The 23477-nt window shown below is 35.2% G+C and overlaps 1 protein-coding gene across 3 annotated transcripts in view; it reads left to right on the forward strand.

Moving 5' to 3' along the window:
- The window catches only part of TMX3 (thioredoxin related transmembrane protein 3), a 29487-nt gene extending 6418 nt beyond the window's left edge, over positions 1-23069 (forward strand). Inside the window, exons 4-15 of one of the 3 annotated variants that reach the window (XM_040586726.1) lie at positions 2514-2559; positions 3286-3366; positions 4765-4864; positions 5113-5190; positions 7388-7454; positions 9837-9935; positions 11975-12032; positions 12892-12945; positions 13238-13294; positions 16598-16727; positions 18942-19010; positions 20122-23069. In XM_040586726.1, the coding sequence (XP_040442660.1) occupies positions 2514-2559; positions 3286-3366; positions 4765-4864; positions 5113-5190; positions 7388-7454; positions 9837-9935; positions 11975-12032; positions 12892-12945; positions 13238-13294; positions 16598-16727; positions 18942-19010; positions 20122-20388 (1106 nt within the window). In that variant the 3' untranslated portion in view covers positions 20389-23069. Of the gene's footprint in view, positions 1-2513; positions 2560-3285; positions 3367-4764; positions 4865-5112; positions 5191-7387; positions 7463-9836; positions 9936-11974; positions 12033-12891; positions 12946-13237; positions 13295-16597; positions 16728-18850; positions 19011-20121 lie in introns of those variants that run through there. The other 2 variants (XM_040586727.1, XM_040586728.1) reach the window with 2 other exon arrangements.
- Positions 23070-23477: the final 408 nt, after the last annotated feature.

The raw sequence follows: 23477 nt of genomic DNA on the forward strand, positions 1-23477 counted from the left end.
GAAGTGGTTTGGGTAGACATGAGAGAATTGTTGCATGCTTCGCAGTATTTTCTTAGTTTTAGGGTACTTGTTTATTGTCATTTCACTTACGTCTACATTGAACATAGGGAGCAGTGGGACCAAGTGAGACCTGTATGTAATAAAGCTCAGTTAATAATTTAATGTTTTTAATTAATACCCATTAATCCTGATCATTCAGGATTGTCACATTTACATAAAATATTATGCAGAATGCTTTTTTTCAAAGATACTCCAGTTTTTCAGTGCTTACATGTAGCAGAGTTTGGTCTTTTGACATCAAAATGATTTTTATCTCAAACACTAATTTATTGTATGTAACTGTTTCTGTAAAGGCATGTAAATCTGACCTCATGTTTCATCTTAAAGATACCTGTTTGCTAAAGAAGCTAAAGAAAAATAAGTCTGGGGAAGAAGTGGGAATAGATCTGGTGGATCTCTAATATTCCAGTTGTGTATAAAATTTTAAATCATACACATTGTATAAACTTTTACCCTGAAATATTTGCATCTGTCATCCTGATGCCACATTTTGTATTTGATACCTGAACAGAATTGAAACATTGGTTTTGTTGTAGAATTTGGTTTTACATGTTTAAAAATTACTAAAAACTGCAAGGGTCTCTGTGCCCTTGAAATGTTTTTCTTCTCAGATTTGTTACCAGTTTTATGAAGAATAGAGTCCAATAAATCTTTTGAAATAGTTTCATGCTTTTATTTTGAAAGTGGAAATTTTACAACATCTGGATATGAAAAGCTCAGCCAACTCTACTTAATGTCTTCTCAGTAATTTAATCTTGAGAACGTCAGAAGGAAATGCAGCTGGGCATACACATGTAACTAGGGAGGAACTTCAGTGGTTGGCTCTGCATAGTTTGTGTTCCTAATAAGAATATGAAATAGCGTGAAAAATCTGAACTCTGAGTAGCTTGTCATCAGAGAATTGACATCCTAGATGAACATATAAAGCATCCAATACCTGTTGCCTCTGGTAGCTGTTAGGGATGAGGATACAGCAGTTATATCAACCTGGCATGTTATCAGTTGAATTTTCAGGGGACTTAGCCTCAGAAGTTCACTGAATGTGCTCAAAGTAGAAACACATCACACTGGAGGCTACCATAATTGCTGCTGTTTGCCTATACTGCGTTCTTCATATCAAGAAGTGAAGGTGATGGTAGAAATAAGTCTCTTCGATGATATTGAGTGGATTTTAATAATCTCCGTGGCTAGGCTGTTTAAAAAAATATATTAAAAAATGTCTATTTTGTGGTTCTCCTGACTGCTGAAGAGCTATGCAAGGAGAAATTAGCTGCCTGTCAACAGCTCTTGTGATTGAATGTTCTAATACACATTTTAATGCATTCTAGTTCTGTGTAGTATAACTGTGAGAGAAAAGGATCAGAATTAAATTGATTCTGTACACATATTTCTTAGATCAGCCTCCTTTGACTAAGATGTTGGTAGGTGAGCTACTAGTTTTATTTAGTTCTGTATGGTTAAGGTTTTGCTCCAGGCAAGCAACCTTAGGGTCATGATTTCTAAACTGTTACTCAGAGCGCTGCACACAAATCCTCCCATGCCTGCTGCTTTTGCATGTGTTTGGTAGCTTCAGAATGTTAATGTTAAAAGTATTGAATCTTGGTGATTTTTGTGTGCAGGGGTTGTTTTTCAGTAGGGAATTGCACAAACATTGTCAGAATTTTAGACTTATTTTAGCTTTTTTTGAAGACTACTTAGTTTAACTTTTGGGAGACACTGAACTGACTGGCAAGTGTAGTTTAAGGTGGCAGTTGCTATGTTGACAACTGGAAAGGTGGTTGCAAATTGTACTTCTCTAATTAATGGGAGCAAGATACAAGGTTTTAAACAAATGTGAGGTGGAGGAAAAAGTTCTGCAATTGTCTTACTTTTTACCACTTCAGTAAGCAGCAGGTAACTGATAGCTTAGAAAGTGTCTGTTTCTGGTGAAGTTGATGACTGTTGATATTTACCTCTGCAGAATATGTTTTAAAAACTTGACTTTTTTGTAACTACTACAGTATTTTACCGCACTTTTTTTGTTACCCATTACTGTAGCCCATGGGTAGTTATTTTTATTTTATATTTCTTCTAAGAATTAGTATTTACAATTCTACATCCATGATTAATTCTTGCCTCTGATGCTTTCGGCCAATTGTTTGTACATATTAAAGGTATACTACCTGGTGAAAACTGACCAAGCATGTCTATTTAGAGGATTCTCCTGCCATTTGACTTTTGACATATGATTTGAGAGCCAGTGCTGGGACCCTGCAGTACCTCTGAAAGAGGTCCAAAATTTAATGATATTGCTTCATAACAGCAGCTTTTTGAAAGCAAGTAAAATTCATACTGAACTAAATTGTCAGTTTTCTCACTTATTTATGTGGCTTGCATAGTAAACTGTGTTTAAAGATTAAGGTAGGAGAGCAAGAAAGTCTTAGTTCACTTCGACCTTAACATGTTTCTTTCAGGTATTGCATCTGAATTTGGAGTGCGAGGCTATCCAACGATTAAGCTGTAAGTTAATGCTTCCCATTGGGTTTCTAACAGTTACCTATCCTACCACTTACTGTTAATCTTTAAGGATGAAAACTTTGATGGCATAGAGATGCTTTGAAAACTGGGTTTATGTTTACTTTTTTCCTGTGAGTTTCCTAAACCTATAAGGATTCAAAGAAAGTCTGTTAGAATTAGGAAAGCTTAGTTGAATATTGTTACAATGTGAGTGTGCTACATCCTCTATCGGCAGAGTACAGTAAACTGACCAACAGTTCATGGAAGCTTAACTTAATAGGTAAATTCAGATGTTTTTGCAGGTCATTTGATACTTTTCCATTATAAAAAAGCAATAAAGAACTTTATATGTTTGTCTTTTATGACTAAGCCGTAAGCAGTATAAATACTGAATGTTTGGGGTTTGGGTTGGATGTGGAGGGTTCTTTGTGTGGTCATAAGCAAATGTTTGAAATGATCTGTGTGTTTAAGAAAGTAAATGATAGCTGTGCACTAGAAAAAAAATAATTGTAAAAGAATGTTAATTCTTTTACTCCATAATTGAATTGTATTGTATTATTGAGTTTTATTTTTTGCTGACCACTTCTTTTACTTGATTATTTGAAAAATTACCTGGCTTACTGCTTGCTAAAAAGTGACTAATAAACACATGAGGATTAATTCTACGTGTGCAGATGTAGTTTAATTGATTTCAATTCCATTCTTCTTTTGTCTTTCTTATTTATCTAGCTTAAAAGGTGACTTGGCATACAACTATAGAGGACCTAGAACCAAAGATGATATAATTGAATTTGCTAATAGAGTGGCAGGGTAAGTATACTCTTCTGTGAGACTGGTTTTGGTGACTTAAAACTTCTGTAGGATTTTTGGGATGGGCCAAAAATTGAATTATTTAAAAAAGAACAAGACATTGACATGAAGTTAAAACCTACGATACATGTGGTTGTATGTGAGACTGGTGGGGAGTGGCATGGAGAAGATAAGTAGGGACTGGATAGTCACAATGCCTTCTTTACAGTGCAAGAACCAAGGTCTTTTCAAAGTATCAGAACATATAAACAATGAAACTCATGGAAACTGGAATCAAGAATACTGACCTAAATACTGGTTGATAGACGTCAGTACTAGGGCAGAATCTGTGTAATACTCAAAGGTTATCTTAGAAATTGGTTTAATATGTGCTTAGACATCTGAAAAGTAGCAGCATTTGGCAACATAAGGAAATTACTGTTACAGAATTACTCATAACAATTTCTGCTGGGTTTTCTTCCTCCCCTACAGTGGCCTATGGCCTCAAAATGTTATAGACAGTAATCTTTGGGGAGAAAAAAGAATCACATTTCTTTCCTTCATTCTTAAATATCATTAAAAAGCATTCATATAGGTATATAATATTATTTACTGTTCAGACTTCTATAGTTTAGAAATATCAGTGATCTCAATTTGCCAGAATTTTGTAAGTTTATTTATTTCTAAGACCACATTTTCTAACTGCTGTGCTTACATTCAGAATTTTATCTCTCAAATGATTGAGACCTTATTGTAGCTGGGAAGACCATGTTGTGGCCTTTCATTATATAAAAAGGGCTTATAAGAAAGGTAGAGAGAGACTTTTTATCAGAGCTTGTACTGACAAGATAAGAAGTAGTGGTTTTAAACTGAAAGAGGATATATTTAGATTAGATATTAGGAAGACATTCTTTACTGCGAGGGTGGTGAGGCACTGGAACAGGTTGCTTGGAGAAGCTGCAGATGCCCCATTCCTGGAAGTTTTCAAGGCCCAGTTGGATGGGACTTTTCAGCAACTTGGTCTAGTGGATGGTGGATGCCCATGACAGGGGTAGGGGTGGTTGGTTGGACTAGATGATCTTCAAGGTCCCTTCCTACCCAAACCATTCTATGATTCTGTAGCCAGTAAATGGCATGTGTATTTACATCACGGCAGCAGCATTTTGTACTAAGATGTTAATTTCAAATTTAAGGGTGCCATTTGAGGAATATAACAAGTTTATCTGGGGGGGATTTTTAGTTTTGTTGCTTTTAGTTGAAACAAATAATAATTTGAAAAATTAAATGAATTTGCATTGGGGAACTTATTAAAAAAAAACACAAAAAACCTGTATGGCATTTTCTTGGGGATTTTTATTTGTTTGTGTTTTGCAGCTTGCAGCAACTGAGATTTTTCTTTCTCTTTTTTCCTCCTGCCAGACCTCTTATCAGGCCACTTCCTAGCCAGCATATGTTCGAGCATGTACAAAAGAGACATCGTGTACTCTTTGTGTATGTTGGTGGTGAATCTCCTTTAAAGGTGTGAAGCTTGGTTGAATAAAGTTGCTTCTTCGGGCTATTCACAGATGTAGTTTAAAATAGTTTCTAAGAGAATGAAGTGCTTCCTTGTAATAAAATCTCTTTTTTTACATTTACTGAACTGTATTTACAATCTTGTCATAACCATATTTTTTAATTACTGTTTGAAGATAAGGTATGACACAAGACTTTTGTTTGAAGCATACTAAAAGTTCAGAAATTAAAAAAACATTGTTTGTATTTTTGCAGGAAAAATACATTGAAGTTGCTTCAGAACTAATAGTTTATACGTACTTTTTTTCTGCCTCAGAAGATGTGCTGCCTGAGGTAAGCTGTTTCAGTTTCTACTATTTTCACAGAAATGGTATAGTTCTCCTCATATATGTAACTTTGCTGTTTTGATGGCACAGAGATGGCTTCTTACAATGTATTTGTCTTTGATAAATTTCAGACTAATTACTGGTTGTGTCTATTTGGGGAAAGAATATAAACCAGGTTTCAGTCTGTTGTTGCTTTGTGTTGGCCAAATTACTTGTTCAGTCATATTAATAAAATGAAACAAGTTAAGCAGAACTCAACGTGGACTGTACAACCTGCTCAGAAAGGTAGGTACTTTGGATTTTAGCTAATGCAAAGCTCTTGTTGCTCCTGACAGCCATTTCACCAACCACGTTTATAACTAGTCTGGGGGTCTGTGGTATGGAGTACCACTGATACTCTAATAATCAGAGAAGTAAGTGAAAAGATAAGTTATTTTCACCTTGTGCAATACAGCTAATCAAAACATTAGTCTACCCAGGGATCAACCAGTCCAGTCTACTGGCTGCAGAATTCTCATATGGTTTTTTGGAGGATTCTGTAGCAAGGAAGTTATTCATAATTAGTCACAAGGGTGGCAAAAATTGCTACCACTGTTGTTAGTCTAACCGTTGTTGCTTACACGTTGGAGCAAAATCAAGAGGCTTTTTTATTTATTGTTATCTCATGAAGCCTACTCCATGCCTGATTATGCGTGACTTTGAAATTAGTTTAGGATTAACAGGGTGAGAACTAGCATAATTTAGTTTTTTAGGCACCTGCGTTTTCCAAGATTGTAAGTAGAACTGACCTCATTATAAATAGTGTATTGTTAGATTTCTGGAAGCCTTGTATCAAAGGCTACCTCAATCTTAATATTGCTCTTTGCACTTCAGCCCCAGATGAGCAAGAAAAGTACTGATCACTTGTGCAGTGGAAAGAGTGTAAAAAGCTGGAACTCTTTGAGATTATGTGATCAGTGATGTAAGCCATGAGCTGTTTTTCTTACTAAACGTAATTTCCCACAAATGTCATTTAAACTGAAGTAGTAACGGTATGCAATATTCTACAGAGAGAAGCAAAAATGTTACGGTCACTGGTTGTGAGTTGTAGTGAGATTTTGCATGACAGTATTCACTGTTAGGCTTAGTTTTGTCACCTTAAGTAATATTTTTCCAAGCTTCAGGCATTTTTTGCAAGCTGTAAGTTGCAAATAGATTGAATTGCCCTTTAAAGATGCTAAACTGTTATGGGCAAACAAGAGAATAAAGCATCATCTAGAATTGCCACCTTTTTGCTCATTCATATAAGATGTTGCATTATAAACCTACTGCTTTTATGTTTTATTTCCAAGAAAAGATAATGCAGAATAATTGCAGAAGGCATGCAATTTGGAAAAGCACTCATGATACTTTTGTTGTTTTCCAAACATCAGTAAATTAGACAATTCAGCCAACATCACCATCAAAACTAAGCTCATGAGACAGTCCTTTATTAACCACAAGTACTGTGAGAATTTTAACTTAGAACGGTAGCAAGCAGTGAGAAGTAGATGCAGTATTGCTTCTGTGGCAGTTTACTGAAGACATGAACTGAGTAAGGTTCTTTTAGGTTCCAAAGGAAAGATTTCTACAGCCTGTAATTTTTTTTGAGTAAGTTGCTGACCATCCTAAATATAATGTAATGGTATACAGGTGGTAATGCAGGCATTCATTGTTCTGTTTGCCTAAATTAGGGCTGAAGCTATGCCTTTATATTCCTGTCAGCCTGAACTACAGGAATTAGCCCAGATTTAGTAGGACATTTTGCATGGTAGCAATGTTACTATTTTACTTTACAATATTGACTGTCCATTTAATAGAATTAATGGTATGACAGGTATACTGACAACAGCACAAATTGGGAACAGCATGATTGATAAAACTCAAGTTGTGATCTATCTAAAGTTCACATCCAACCAATAAAATATTCTTCATGCTACTGCAGATACTAGTAAAAATCCTGCTTCATTTATACTTTGTGAGACCTACCTCTCGAAAATGTTTGTTGTGTTAATTTATCACCTTCTGCATATTAGAAAGCTATTTTAGTAAATGTAGACAGAAAACATTTAAATCTATGTTGAGATTTTCCCCATGGACTACACTTCCACATTTTAAGATTTTGTTTGCTTGCTTGTTTAAAAATCTTAATCTTCCATGGATTAATTGAAAAACACCTCTTTTAGTACGTGACGCTGCCTGAATTGCCTGCTGTTTTGGTCTTCAAAGATGGAACTTACTTTGTTTACGATGGTAAGTAAAAGTGGACATTACCTTAAGACACGGTATTTAAAGTACCTATGGAGAAAACTGGAACAATTGTGATTATTTTTTTTTTGGAAGGTTGTCTTGGCGTGCTGGGAAATTCCCCAATTTTATGATAAATAACAGCTTCTTCATGAAGGACAAGAGAAAAAACTAATTAGTTTTTATGAACAAAGTGCATTTGGTTTTAGCAATACTGAAGTAGGAGTGATGATATTTGCTATGTGTTCTCAGTAAGATGTAGCTTCTATTATTATATTTTTTGCTGGCATTAATGGACATAAAAAAGTTATCCCTTCACTCACTGTCCAAATTCATCATATACAAAATAAAAACTGTTACTGAAGAGTCACACACAAGATGAATTTGCAGTTCCAAACAGTTAATCAGATTTTCTCTGAAGGCCTCTTCCCGACAGTCACATCTCTGTCTCTTAAAGTTAACTTGATTTTTTTCAAATGTGTACTCTGCTCAGAGATTATGTAAAAGAGTCCAGTTTGAGCTTTTTATGCCTTGGCAATACAGGCTGTATGCTTGGTTAATGCAGCAAGCCTTTCTTCGATAGCTGTGAAGGAAGAGGAAACTGATTCTGCCTTTGTTCTTTGTTTAAATTTGGAGGGCCTTGACTGATACCTTTGAGCATATGTGATGTTCACATTTGTGTTACTTGGATATTGGTAGTGGGAAAGGATCAGATGGCATAACCTCTCCCTATATAACTGATGGAGCATACTATGCATACGTAGGACGGTTGACCGTTAGGTCTGTTTTTCCTTGCTGAAACTGTCACTCACAAGAAGAAGTTAAGGAGACATGGACTGTTGTCACTGTAGCAGTTAATACGTAGGTTTAGGCTGCATAAACTACTTTAAGTGGCTTGTCCAGCATGTAAACTAGTAGTGCTTCCTAACATCATTAACAGCAGTATACCAGCCATTTATATAAAAAGTGTATAGCTGTATTTGTGGATATCCATGTATAAGTGCCAGTTATTCTCAGACTATACTGTAAAGCCCATGCATTACAGTCTGTTAGGTGCACATACACACATGTACTTACATTGCATATCATGGTTTGGCTTATAGATACACTGCACCGCTTATTTATGAAAACATCTAATCTTGATAAAGTTGTTTTAAATGTAAGTGTTTGAGTTGAAAACATCACTCAGATGATTATTCTGCTGTTTTAATTTCTGAGGATCAGTAGTACCACAGCAAAATATTCCAGATGGGCCATCAAGGATTTTCTTCATGATTTCATAGAAAGGCTGTAGTTGTGTTAGTTGTGTTCTTCTTCAATCTGTCGCCTTACTAATCATCCTACAGATAAAAATTCACTCTACAGACTCCTTGATTAGCCTTTTTTTTTTTTTTTTTTTTTTTCTTTAAAACCAGGCCTGGAGAAGGCAAGCTTGTCAAAGAGAAACACTTCTGAATTACGTTTTCCTGTGTGGCTGCTTGCTTTTCCCAAATCTTTCAAAACAAGCACAAGGCTCATAATAATCCAGGCTTCTGACTTCCTTTGTAAAAATTTTACTCTTCTGTAATGTACTGGAAACAATCAAACAAGTTAGGAAGATGCAGTATAAAAGACTGGATAAGGTTATATGTGCAGCTGTTATGATTGGGCAGAAATTTGAATAACTCACTGTAAGAAAAAACTTAGCAAAATCCATTTCAATGCTCTGGCCTTGCCTAGTGTTTTGGTTTGGGTTTTTGTCTTCCTCATAGCAGGGGGAATGGGATGCAGATCTATGGGAAGCTTTATGGTTGGAATTGCTTGCTGCAATCTTATGACAGTTTTTAACCTGAAGTTATTGGCAATTTACTCAATACAATAAGATTTAACACAAATTTATTTAATGTGCATTATATGTGTGTATGTATATGCATCATGTATGTTTATATGTTTTTCTGTTTTACTTGTGATTAAGGTCTAATTGTAATGGTGTTGATGTGTATTAGAATTTGATTCTTTATGGGTTATAACATCCAACATCTGAAACTAGCCCTCAGTATAACTGATTCTGAATCATACATAAAAATGTGTTCATTTACGTTCACAATGCTATTAATGCAAAATATACTTTTCCTTGTTTTCTTTCTGTTACATTAAGGTCTCTCACAAATACTGCTTTCTGCATTTTTCTATCTCTACTTTCGTTGAAACTTGACCCCCTCCCTTTAAAAACAGGGATTGAAACTGTTCCTTTGTGCACTCGGTCACATTTATCTTCCAGAATAGTATTGTTTACCCTTAATTTGGGAAAAATAATCATCAAAACATCTTTTCATGCTTTGTGTTTGCCTCTATAGTACTGAAATAAATCTGATTGTCTACCTTTTTTACTTTTTTTTTTTTTAATAGAGTATGAAGATGGTGATTTGTCATCCTGGATAAACAGAGAAAGATTTCAAGGTTATCTTAATGTAGATGGCTTTACGCTGTATGAACTTGGAGATACAGGTGAGATGCTCCTACCACTAAACTCTCTGGCATCTCTTGTACTTAACACTAAAGAAAAAAATAGTACTAAGAATGTGGGTTTTTTAACCTCAGAAATTAATTAAAAGAGTTGGTAATGCCAATCTTTTTTTGATATTGGTGATTCCTGTTTTGTTGTCCAGAGGCTTCATCCAAAGCCTATCTAGTCCTTTTCTCACAACATAAAAATTAGCGTATCTAATCCTGTAGTCCCACATCTAATCTTTTTGTAGTCCCACAAAAAGATTAGTGGGACTTTTAATTTAAGAGCAGCTTACGTTTTGCATAAATTATATATTAATTCTTGGAATATCTGCAGGGAATTTTATGACTGCATTTAGAAGTAACACATATCTAAACACATCCACATTTGATACATCTAATGGATTCAGATATCTTTAAATTAGATATGGTAAGGAAGTGGGGAGAAGGAGGTACCAAAGTGGACCTGTATGGGAATACTTCAGCTTTTTTCTCTAGTAAAATCTTGTGCAAGGCAGATGAAAACTTTGCAGCCAAATGACTTCTGGAATAGGCAGATGACTGGTGCTGCTCTTAAGGGATACATACTTTGAAGCAGCAGAAGAAATACTTTAAGTGCAAATTTTTTCCAGGTCAGGACACCTTATAATCTGCATTCTGTTTCAAAAGAAAGAATTTATACTCAATGCAACTTTAAGTTCTTTCAGGTTTTAAAGATTATGAAATATCTAGGTTCTTAAGTGTTTGTGAAACTAATATTGTTAAACCTACATTTTAAAAGGTTATTTACAGACATGCTGTTAGAAATTGTTTAAATATAGCATATTTCTTCCTGTTAAATTGTCTAATAATTCCTCAAATTACCAAAAAAAAAAAAATCTATGACTTAATACAATGGAGAAACAATCATTTCTTTTAAGAGCTTTATGTATAAATACACAGTAAGTACCTGGAATTTATCTGCATCTTCTTTTCCAGTCTAAAAAGTCGTTGTCTCTTAGTATATTCACTAGGTAGTGTATTAGGGTATGGAAAGGGTTGGGGAAAGTGAGAACTGAGGTGGGATGGGAGGAAGCTATTGCTATTCCCTAAGAAAGCCTAGGTTTGAATGATTGTTCTTGCCCTAAAAATTCTTCAGTATTGCTTGGTTCTTAGAGGGGAGTGCTTTCTGTGGTGTGGTGATTGGTAGGCATTGAGCAATAGATTGGCTTGGTGGGGCAGGGTTTGAGTGGATCACGGCATCTAAAGAGACTTAACAAACTGTTCTTCTGCACTCTAGAGGCTTTAGTTAATCCAGCTGACGACTTACACTTAAGATCTGCTTTCCGAACAGGATATACTTGATCTGGAGAACCTTTGGCCAGCTTTCTAAACATGTTTTGATCTGGTTCATCTTAGGAGGCTTTGGGGTTTTTCTTTCTTCTGATCAGAAAAACTTCCCAAAGTGAATCCTGAAAAAGATCAGCATATTCTGGTGTTTGGTCTTTAAGCTCCTCTGTCAGAGGTCTGTGAAATAAGTTTTGGGTTTGCTTGTTGGTTTTGGGTTTTCTCTGATGTAATGACATTTACTGGCAGAGTCTAGAATTTCCATGTTTTTTGCCATAAGAGTATTACTGCAAATTTTCAATAGTGTGAAAAAGTCATTAATGAATCCATACAATAGTGATTCAATCACTTACAAACTGATTTTAACTGCCATTATATAACGAATGTTTCCAAAACCTCAGGTATGTGCAGATGTGCAGCTTGAGTAGGGAGTTAAGTTTTATCTGTGTTTTTCCCCATTTAAGTTCTTTATCTATAGATATTCTTTTCATAGACTGTTAGTGGTGTGGCATTAAGCCACGTATTTATTTTCAGTAGCATTAAGAGAACCACAATTTGGACAGCTGGAAGAGGATATTTGGAAGCAAGGTTGGTTTATACTTAAAACTAATTCTTGTCCCTGGAGAGTATCTAACCTTCTTAAGTTGGAGTATTTTCCGTCTGAGAATGTGTTTCTTTTTAAATGCTTTCAAGTATTTTATTCCTTATTGTAGGAAAACTTGTGGCTATTGCAGTCGTTGATGATAAAAACTCTTCACTGGAACATACCAGGTACAGAATTGAGCATTGGTGACACTATGGGAGAAATGTGCTGGCATGACGCAGAGAACTGGGGAAGTTTCTTAAATGTTAAGAAACGCTATGTTAAGTGAATGGTTTTAACTGGTGGATGTTCTCCAATTTCTGACTTCAGCCTACTGAATTTACTTAATTTGTGGCTCTGTTGAAGCACATGTGAGTTCAGTGAGATGATGGGAGTTCCTGTATCAATCACTCTCTGCCCTTTGTTAATGAGATCACAGGAGCAAACAGTGATGACATAGCTTTTTAAAGCTATGGTGTCATCTTTTAAATATAGATGAAAGTAATTGAGTTCAGATTATTTTTGAGATGAACTTAGTAAGTTTAAGCAAATGACTGTTCTTCAGCTCGGTTGCTTTAAAAATGAATTTAGTGGTGCTTATATATTAGTTGTCTGTGGGACTTACATTAAGGAGGGGTGTTTTCAGTTGAGTTGGTGTTTGCTGAAGAGACTGAGATGAACAAGACTTTCCTTGTCCCTTTCTGATTGCATGCATAATTAGACTAAGAAAATACTGTTCAAGTACTGTGTATGCTGTTCTCCCAGACTACTTTGGATTTTCTTCAGAGTCACAGTCCTGCATCTTCAGAAGGCAATAGATGGAGCAAAGCAGCCTGACTGTTTTATCACATTGAGACTGTGGTAGATAGTCTTTCAACCCGTAGGAACCAATCAAGATGAGCAAGGTGGTTTTTGTTAATGGCACAGGGAATGCTTATTACTGATGAGTTACTACTTGTTGCTTACTGGGGGAATCTTAAGTTTATTGTTTGTATTTTGACAAGGTGTATCCTGGATTATCAGTGTCACTTTTTCCCCCCCCTCTAGACTAAAATCTATTATTCAGGAAGTTGCTAGAGATTATCGGGATAACTTTCACAGGTGGGTACACATGGTACTACAATATCTTAAATGAACTTCTGCTTTAGCCTTTCTAAGACATCCATGAAATGTGTTGTAGTGCCTGCTTTTGTATTCATATTTACTAAGACCATTCCCTTAGTTGAGTGTGTTTTGGGATGCTGACTGTCTTGTAGATTGTCAGTTTTTGAGTTATATTACTGAATGTGTGCTCTCATCTTCAGCTGTCGGAAAAATATTTAAGGAAGAACTTTTGCTGAAACCTACTATTCTGCTTTCTTTTTCATCCTGTGTTTCACTGCTGCTCTTACAGGGATTTCCAGTTTGGCCACATGGATGGAAATGATTACATTAATAGTTTACTAATGGAGTAAGTAAATTCTTATTTGAATGTTCTTTCTTCTCTTGTACTTGTTGCTAAGTATATTTAATTGAAAACAAACTTAGGAAGAATTACCACCTTTCATGAGTTAAAAAAAAAATTCAGCGTGTAGTATAGTATTGGTTGTTTGTTAAATTAGACTGCATAAATATTAAATGTTTGGTTTACTGGTAATGCTGATTGACAAAGTATATTTCAGGTCTATTTTGTTAAATTAATAAGTCTACTAGAACTGTGTTGGTTTTGGGGATTTTTTTTCCCTTTATTAAAATTACAGGGCACTAGACAAAAGTTATGTCAGTTTGTAACAGGAAATATAAATAATGGTTATGCCTTATCTATGGTTTTAATTTCTGAAGTGGCACATTTCATTCCTGATACATTTTTAAGACATGCATAGAAATATGCTTCTTCAGAGAAGAACCACCAAATGTAATTCATCATGGAAGATGTCTGCACTTGATACGTACATGGTACATTTTGAAATATATAAGTAGTTTAACAAGATTCCTGACATTTGCCCTTGTCTAAAAATGCATGATTAGTTAAGTTGCTTGGCCTTTACAGTTGACTACTTGTTCTCCTCTGGCCTTTTGAGTGAAAGAAGGGGAAAAGCTACGGTCAATATGCCAGCTCATGCCTTTCTTGGGCATCAAAGCATGTGTTTGTGCCCCTAAAGGTTCTAGGAGCTTCACAGGGACTCAGGAGGCACTAGGTCTGTATTTCTGTGGAATGTCTGTGATTAACACCTGAATACAGTTAATTTAAAAACAGCTGTGTCTCAATTGAAATTAAGTGATGTGACTAATCTGGTGCTTTATAGTTGCCAAAAGTGAGACCTTCCTCAAATCATTGCTTCTCCTGTGCAGGCTTTTATGTCTGAGTACTGAGCTGTTTCAGCCTGTTTATCGGGCAGAAAAGTGCTTTTTTTGGCTAGGGGAGTGGAGGAGATACTTTGCAGATCCAACAAAACCCTTAAATGTCTTCCTGTGTATTTTGCCAAGTACCAGAACTAGTGCAAAGAAGCAGGGGAGGGATGTAAGGTCCCTGGGGGAAGAAAATGAAGGGGAAGACAGAACTGCCATTTGCAGCAGTTAGTGATTTAGTGCAAGATCTGTTCAGCTGGATTGTTTAACTTAATCAGAAAAATGCCTTATTTTATAATTTGTAGTATATGTGAAATTGCTGTTAAAGTACTCATAGGCTTGTAATTATTTTGTAAACAGAGTATATACATTTCCAGCGTAAGTGGAAAGCATCAAAAGAATGCAGAAAAATGTTCAGTGTCTTAAGTAGCTGCTCTTCATTTGGCTGCTTGAGTAATTAGAGTAAAACCGTATTGCAAGTGGTCCGGTTTTCCACTAGATGGCAGCAAGTGGAAATAGAATAAGCCTCCTGAATAGCAAGAAAGCTGTTGCAGAATACTCTTCTACTATGCTAGATGCACACAGGAACAAATTCTGTTTCTTCACAAAGGACAAAATATTGTATGATTCGTGGTGGTAGATGTAGTAGTCCCTGATAGAAGTACACTTATGAACTTGGCTGTAACTCCATTAGCAGACATCATAATTTCTTTCTTCACCAGTGAATCTCTGTATAGCATGTAAAATTTGTGTGGAGTTTATCTTTCAGCTGTGCTACAACCAACTCAAAGAACCTCAGTTACCAGACTGTTAAATGCAGTAGAAGCACTTTTTCTTTTTCTTTTTTTTTTTTTTTTTTTTTGGGGGGGGGGGGGGACGGGATGGGGACACACAGGGTGGGAACAGATATTCTCTACGTCAGAGTAATAGAATTTATTCTGTTCTGGCTGGGATGGGATAAGGTGTTTTGACAGAGGTTGATAACTTTTTACCAGGCACTTGCAAAAACGCCTGACTTGGTTTGATTTCCTGCTATTTACATTTCTTGTTTGTTCCTAATAAATAGAGAATAAAAATGTCAAGGTAAAAATTGTATTTAGAGAACCTTATGTTGCAGGTTGTTACAGTAGACAGTTTTGTTGTTTAGTTGTGTTTTTTTTTTACGTTCCTTTGAAAGCGTGATGTTATTTTGTTATCTCTGTAGTTGGTCTTACATTTTCTGAGGTGCCACCATACTTTCTACTTGAGTACTGGGAATGTGGTCTGCACCTTAAGTCTCAAAGTAATTAGCTTTCTGGGAGTTCGGAAAATTTTCACGTGTCAGTATTAAACTTGTTCACCTGTAGGTTTGGAATTGAATTTAAATTAAAAAAAAAAAAAGAAGCCTAAATTGTGTTAAGAAAATTTGGAATAATTTCTATTACTTCAAAGAATAATGAGAATCTTGAGTAAATACTAAACAGTATTTTCATGAAATAATTGATTACGGATTGATAGCCACAGTTAAGGTTGAGATCATCATCAATATTACATGGATTACAATTGTACATGGGTTGAGGCACTATTAAACAAGAGTAAAAATGTGGACAACCAAGGTTTGTGTTGCTTCTGCTCTGGAGGAAGGCCACCTAGTATTTAAATTCATTATTGACAGAACTGTAGAAAATTGGCAAAGAGTACAAGAGATTTTTCACCTTACCTAATGTATTTTTTTAAATCTATCTTGTTGGATAATGCACTTGTGCAGTATTAAATTTTGCTAAGCCTAATCTAATTTTGACTTTTGTGTTAGTTTGAATAGTAATTGAATACTGGTTTATCTCCAGAGATAATTTCTAATCTTTCTTTTTTTCTTTCTTTCTGATTCTGTGATATGAAACAGTGCTTGTGAAGGTTAATGTCAGCTGTTGAGTAATAATTGTTTAAAACCTCTGTAGCTCATCTGCCATATCTAAAAGAGACATCGAAAACCTTTGGTTGGTATGGCCTATTCTTTTGACTTGACACAGGTAGAAGTTGATTGATAGGCCTCATCAGTTGGACCATGGCTGTATGGGATTGATTTTTTGGATTATGCTTTTGCTGTTGTGCACTAAAACACTTAATGTATTCTGCTAATAGTATGTCATATACAAGGCTACTAGCTGTAATCTTGTACTAGCTGGTAAGTCATAAGGTATCTGATTTGCAGTCAGTGTGGGTATGTAAAATGCAGTAAGCTTCAATAGCACCACTGGCACAGATTTGAAGGAAAAAATATCAATGAGAAACATACTTCTACCATTCAGGTGATTCTCTTCCCTCTAGAACTCACACGGTGTGAAGTTTAATGGATACCCTTTTGAATGATGTAGGAGTTATCTGAATTGCAGTGTTTTACACCGTAGTTCTTTAAATGTATAAACGATCTCTTTTATGTTTTCAGTGACTTGACAATCCCTACTATTGTTGTATTGAATACGTCCAATCAGCAGTATTTTCTACCAGATAGGCACATTGAAAACACAGAAGACATGGTTCAGTTTATTAACAATATCTTGGATGGTACAGCTGAAGTAAGTCCTCAATGTGACTTGGAATATGTTGGTTGGTATTTATTTCCTTAGGTCCTGAAGTAGCGAAAAAATTGGTTACTCTTATTGTTATACCATGTGTTTTGTCTTGCTGTCCTGTCTGTCTTCCGGTCTTGGGTGCTGTCAGTGAATACGTGACTGAATCCTTGAGGTGTGCTGTTGCTTGCTGTTCTGACTGCAGAACCTCTTGTGGAAAGCAAGCTTTTTTTTTGTTTATAGCATAATGTTAGCTGACTTCTCTTGATATTCCTTTTACTGCTCTCACTGGTAAATTGAGAGCTTTTATTCATCTCCTGGTTTGCTTTAAATGTATTTGTTTAAAATTTACTTTATAGTGAATACATAATTCAACTTAGCCTTTATTTTGGCAGAAAATTAATAAATCCAGTAGCTTGATGTATAATAGGTTCAAATTCAAAAACCATAGTATACTTGCTTTGCATATTACAGACAGACACAAGCTTACCCCTCTCTCTCTGCTCTAAAATTAAAAATGAGCTGGCCTTTGTTAAAACAGCAGAATTAATAAATCCATCTGGACTTGATGGCTTGGACATTTTTTTAGTGCTGGGAAAACAAACTCAGATTCCTTTTTCCACTCGGTATACTGTTTAAGTTGAACAAAAGGCTACGTTGTGTGAATTTGGAAAGAGATCATGGATCAGAGCTTTCATTTGCACTTAGAGGGCAAGAAGGCTTTGCCATGAAGGGAGTTACTGCTAACAAATCATTTGACTGTTTTCTGGGAGAAGCCTATGTTGGTTTAAGCCCCAGTTCGCTGTATATTGGATGCTTACTGTGTTAGCCAAATCCTACCTTACGTTATACCAGCAGTTTTATGTCATTGGGTGGTATGCTGTAGATAGTTTGAGTCAGAAGAGGTACTTTGGATTATTTAATCTGACAAATCAATGTAGCAACGTAATATAGGTATATTTGCTGTTGCAAGGTGAGGGGTATTCTTGTAACTTATTTGGTGGGTCTTTATTCTTCATTTGTCATTTTTTTAATGTTTTTTAATTGCGCTGAATTATGTTGTCAACATCTATTTCACTCTTTTAATACGTCATCCTGGTTAAAACAACAAATGAAATTGATTTCTCTGTTCTTTAAAGTTGAGGAGGTTTGTTTGTGATGCCTTGTTTTTTGCCATAGTGTCACTTAGAACTTTCTACATTCTGTTTGCAGTATTTCAGCTAGAATGATTAAAGAGCTGTCTAAGTTCACATCTCTATATGTATGTGAGAGTGCTAATACAAGACAGACAGCACAGGATGTACTTCATTTAAACTAAACGGTGTCTATAGTCATAAAATGGCATGTCTTTGGCTATATTCAGGCCCAAGAAATTGTGCAGCTGTTGAGGAATGACAGTCTTCAAAGCATGCCTGTAAAAAAGTAATAGGATGAAGACTTTCAGAAACACAGTGAAATTTCTGAGAAGCATAACATTTCCCCACACCCTCCACCCTTCCATGGGAAGTCTTGGATTATTCAGCTTGACTTTCTTGTAATTTTCTGTAAGGTGATATAGGTAGCCTTCTGTGAGTATTTCATCTCTGTGGATTTTTTTGTAATTTGAGGGGGTTTGTTCAGGGTCAAGTGCAGATCAGTTGACTTCCAAAATGTTGTTTTGTTTCTCTGGCAACTTAAGACAAGTGAAAACTGGTCCTGTTAAACAGACAAATTGCCTTCAGATTCATGTAGCTATTTTGAAGACCGCTGAATTAAGTGCTAATGTAGGTATAGTCTGTTACTGCTTGACTGAAGTTTTATGACTTTTTTACTATACCTCCATATCTTGTTGTTACTACTTAGATTTTTCTAGCTGCTTCTGTCATAGTCCATAAATAGATACCATCAGGTGCAGGGAAGTTTGGAAGATCTCTGCAACTTTATAGTTGCTACATCAGGACAGTTGGTAGTTTCTGTTGGTGTTCCTCTATGATGAGAGAGTGGAAAGCCAGCCCACTGTTGAAGCATGCACTGATTTTTTTTAAAACGTTCTTTGTGAGACTGTTGAAATGTTTATCCATGCTTGAGAAGTTGGGAGTGTCTGGGCATCATGAGATGCAAGAATAATTACTTTTCATTTCCTTCTAAAGGGACTTAAGATTGCAAGGTCTGAAGAATGAACTTTTGGAATCATAACTGAAAGTGTCAGCAGTTTTGACATGGTTCCGTTTGAAATTTCAGGCACAGGGTGGTGATGGACTTCTGCAACGAATCAAGAGAGTAGTCTATGATGCCAAGTCTACTGTAGTAGTAAGTTTTATTTTTCATAAGATTAGATGGTGCCCTTGTCAATCAAGATGTAAATATTTTCAGAGAGTTTAGAAATATTTTTAGGTGTTTGTTTATAATGTATATATTGTGTATCTGTTACAGATATATATACTTTATATTCAAGCCAAATTAACTTCTTGATTAAAGTTTTTAATAATATTTTGTGTGTTAAATATTCCACATACATTTGTTTCTTCACTTTTCACTCCTTTTCTGTATTAGCCTGACATGTATTTTAAGAGATAGAGTAGGAAAAATTCAAAACCTTCTCCTTGACCCTTCTGACATGCTTTCACTGAAATTGATAGCACTTCTATGTTCTGAGAAAAGTTACAATTTCAGTCTAATAAGGGGATTAAATACTATGCGAAGTGTAGTTTTAAAGCAGATATTTTAATCATCTTTCTTACAGGTTAATTATGCTTAACAGAATTTTGTTGGGAAGATGTACGCAAATCCATTTCTTCACTTGTCCTACACAAGCAAAAAACCTGTGCTGTGAATTTATATTGAAACATGTTTCTGTATGAGTGGCTTCCAAATTTCGGGAAGTGTGCAGTGTTTACCAAAGAGTTTTTGAAACCAAAAGTCCTTCCTCTTGTGCCATTAAACTACTCTTCAGTAGGAAGCTGTCTAATAACAGAATGTTTCTGCGGATCCCTTATTACTCAAACTAATTTTTGAGAATGAGGCACAAATTAGAGATGGACTGTCTCATTTGAACACTTTTAGAACAGTTGTTTCTCAACTTTCAAACAATTAATAGGATATACAGTTGGCATGCTAACACTAGCTATCCCAATGCAACATTGTAATATTTGAAATTCTGAGTCTTTTTCTGTAAACTTATAGTAGGAATTGTTAAAATGAGGATTCCTTCTTTCTGGGGGAGGGGTAGGGAACTTAAACCAAACAAAAAGAAAGAACATCCACCAAATCTAAACAACAACAAAACAACAAAAAAACCCAAAACCAAACTGGCTGTCATTTTGGATGTTTTTGCATAAATAGACAGAGTAATAAGTACTAATGTGGTAATTTTTGTATATTCACTGAAAGTGTTTTTTACTTCAAATTTGTGTTTCAACAGTCTGTTTTCAAGAGTTCACCACTTCTGGGATGCTTTCTCTTTGGGTTGCCCCTGGGGGTCATCAGCATTATGTGTTATGGAATCTGCACAGCTGATACAGATGGAGGGATAGATGAAAATGAGGCAGCTAAAAAGGAAAATGGTGATCGGGAGCTCACGGATGAAGGCAGTGAGGAAGAACAAGAGGAGGAAAAGAACGGAAAATATACAGAACTTTCAGATGGAGAGCTTAAACAGAAAGACATCATGGAAAAGAAAAAAGACTAACTTGTTTAGCAAATGAATTCTCTGGAATTTCTAAATAGACTTATTTATCGAAGGTAGTCATTTATTGATGATCTTCATGAAAGAGGACCTTTTTGTCTGCATTATGGTAGTTTTGACTTGCATGTATTCAAATTTTCTCAGAAATTGACATAAAAAAATATGGATGTTCTCTTAAATGTCTTGAATAGATCAACAAAGACAATTTAAACTGAAGAATTTTGCAGGTACAATTCTACACCATTTTTTTAAGGAATTTTGAATCTTTCATTTCCAGAACAGTGGGATAAAGATGTTGTTACTTGACCTCAGTGTATGTGATGAACTACTACTAATATAGCCCAGCTAAACACTCATTCCTATAAAAAGGCTGAAACCTAAGAAAGATTAAGACACCTGTAAAGTCTTTCAGAGTTTGATAGCTAAAGACAACTTTCAAATTTTCCAAGAAGTTACATGTTCTACCTGTTGCGCATTAATTTGGGGAAAAAAAACCCCAAACTTTTCTATTTTCTCAAGTTAAATGCAAATTGTTAGGAATTAGAGGACTGGTTTACCTTGTAATAATACAATTATTAGCAGTCAAGAATGTTTACTTCATATAGGATGTGGGAGTTATATGCTAAATTCTTTATTAGTGCTTTAGCAGCTAAAAATATTCCAAAAGTACATTATAAACCTTTTAGAATGTGATTGCCTGTTAAATTGTTTTGTACAAATGCTTACACAAACTTACAGTGCAAATGATCATTAAGTTTTCTGAATCCACAGTATAAGTTGATAAAGGAAGAAGTAAATATAAACACCCTCTGATAATTTTGCATAACTCTCCAATGACAAGGGTTTTTGAATGGTGTTACATGTTTAAGGTACTTTTGTCTGAGACTGTTACCTATGCTGGAGGAAGGAATTAATGGAGCATAATATTACCATTCATAGAGTTTGGTCAATATAATGCATTTTTGTTACCAGTTTAACCATAAGTCACTTTTAATACAACCCTGTGACTGTGAGAAGGACTAATTTGTGTCCAGGGTTAAAATCTCCAGGGATAAGCTATAAAGAAGCTTTTGGCATCAATGTCAAGCAGATTACCACAGAAACAAAACCTACGTGCTCTTCCTCTTAGTATTCATGCTGGGTTTTTTCTTTTTTTTTTTTTTTTTTCTTTTCCCTTTTTTAAGGGTATATTACTGTATAATACAGATCATGATGTCCTTATTAGGCAGCTTGATCATGTAATAATTTACTATGCTATTGCACTAAATTAAGGAATTTTAAATAAAAAACATTGGTAAGCTTAAACAGAGAAGTTATGTGTCTCATTAAACCTGATGATGATATAAATCAGAACCAGGGAAAATGTATTCTATTCTTTTACCTTGTAGGAAAGAAACTTGTTTCTTCCGTTTAAGTAGCTTGGTAACAGCAGGCTTCATGTTGCAGTTCTGAGTACATTAAGTAGTTCCCTGACCTGAAAAGCTTTTGTTATCAAACAATATAAACAATATTTGAGGAGTTCAGGCATCTTTTTCAGAAAAATTCCACATCCGATTTTGAGTCCAACCTTTTTTTTTTGGGAGGACAGTCAAAAAAGTGAGTTTATAGAATACTGAATAGCAGGTGTCTGATACTTTTTTTTTCCCTTTTTGATTTCTCATTTTTCTTTCAATGAATTGTCTTTTCTAATTTTTGTCATTATAGCTAATTGCACATAATGTCTTGAGTTTTCTTGCTTTTTGATTATTATTTCTTTCAGAATCGTTGAGGTAGTTTTAGCATATATTTGAAGAGTGAGATGTTGCTTTAGAAAGTTTTTCATATGGCGTGATGCTTTTCTTAAAAAAAAAAATAAATCAATAATAAGCCTGTAAATTTTTTTGGACTTTAGCCCGACTCAGTGCTGATAGTCAAAACATAGGACTATTAAGACAGTAATATGTTTTCTTGATTTGTCTCTTTTTTGTTAAGATTTCAAATACAGATCCATTACATATTTAATTTTAACTCAGGCTGGAAACTTAAAGCAACACAAGAACTGAAGTGGTCACTGGATCATTGCTTTTCCTTCTGTGGTGGGTAGTAAAGAAGAAAAAATAATTCTGAATTCTGCTGCACTACTAAGAACTGTTTTAACTATGAGCTGTTATTTTTGTTGGTGTTCATAACCAGTAGTAACCAAATAACTTGCTGAGAAATCTTCTGATACGAACCTGAATATGATAAACGCGGTGAAAGAAACAGATCACACTGGGATCTGTTAAAACTGTAACACTTACTGGCTAGAGTTAGGAGGAAAGCACGTGTCTCAGTGACTTCTGAACTATAATGTCAATCAGATATGTACTGAGCTGTTGAAAATTAGACTTTAAATGTACTGCCATTTTCATCAAATCCTTCTCCCAGTTATATCCAACAAGACGGGCACATGGAGAAGAAAAGCATACAAAAAGCATACAAGTTACAAACTGGGTGTCAGAAGTGATATGAATCTGAGGGGCTTGCTGTGGTCATGCAATGATGCTGTCTGAGGGGGGATCTGGCATTTTATTTTTTTTTCTTCCACCTCTGAACGTTCCTTGAAGCAACTTCACTGTAATAACTTTGAATTCACAAAATAATGCTGCTTTTTTTAAGTCAAGTGTAAGCCTTTTGTTTTTCTGTAATAAAAACATTTAAAAGAACATGTTTCCTTTGCTTAATTTACACTGTTAAGCCTAGATATTACACATTGTTTAGGAGGCCATTTTTCCTGGGACGATTGTCGTAAGTGTAGTTTAGGCCCCAAGTAATGCAGTACAGAAATGCAGCTGGTACATTTTAAAAAAAAAAAATGGATTCATCCTGTCTGATGCCTTCTCATAAACATCTTGAAAATTCTTTCTAGCTGTAGGAGTTAGTGTTTCCTTGTCTTTGAGTGGTCTAGCAGTATAAAACGAATGCATTTCTGAAAAAGAAATTTTAAAATACCAATTAATTCCACTGCTAGAGTTTCAGTAGCAAAGGGAACCTGAGGCAGACTGTTGTAGTATACATCTCTGAAAGAACTTGAGTAGCCTTGACACTTGGATGCGTGCAATCTCTTACTGCTT

This window comes from Falco naumanni, chromosome 3, assembly GCF_017639655.2.
Source record: "Falco naumanni isolate bFalNau1 chromosome 3, bFalNau1.pat, whole genome shotgun sequence".
In the NCBI taxonomy this organism is placed as follows: Eukaryota; Metazoa; Chordata; class Aves; order Falconiformes; family Falconidae; genus Falco; species Falco naumanni.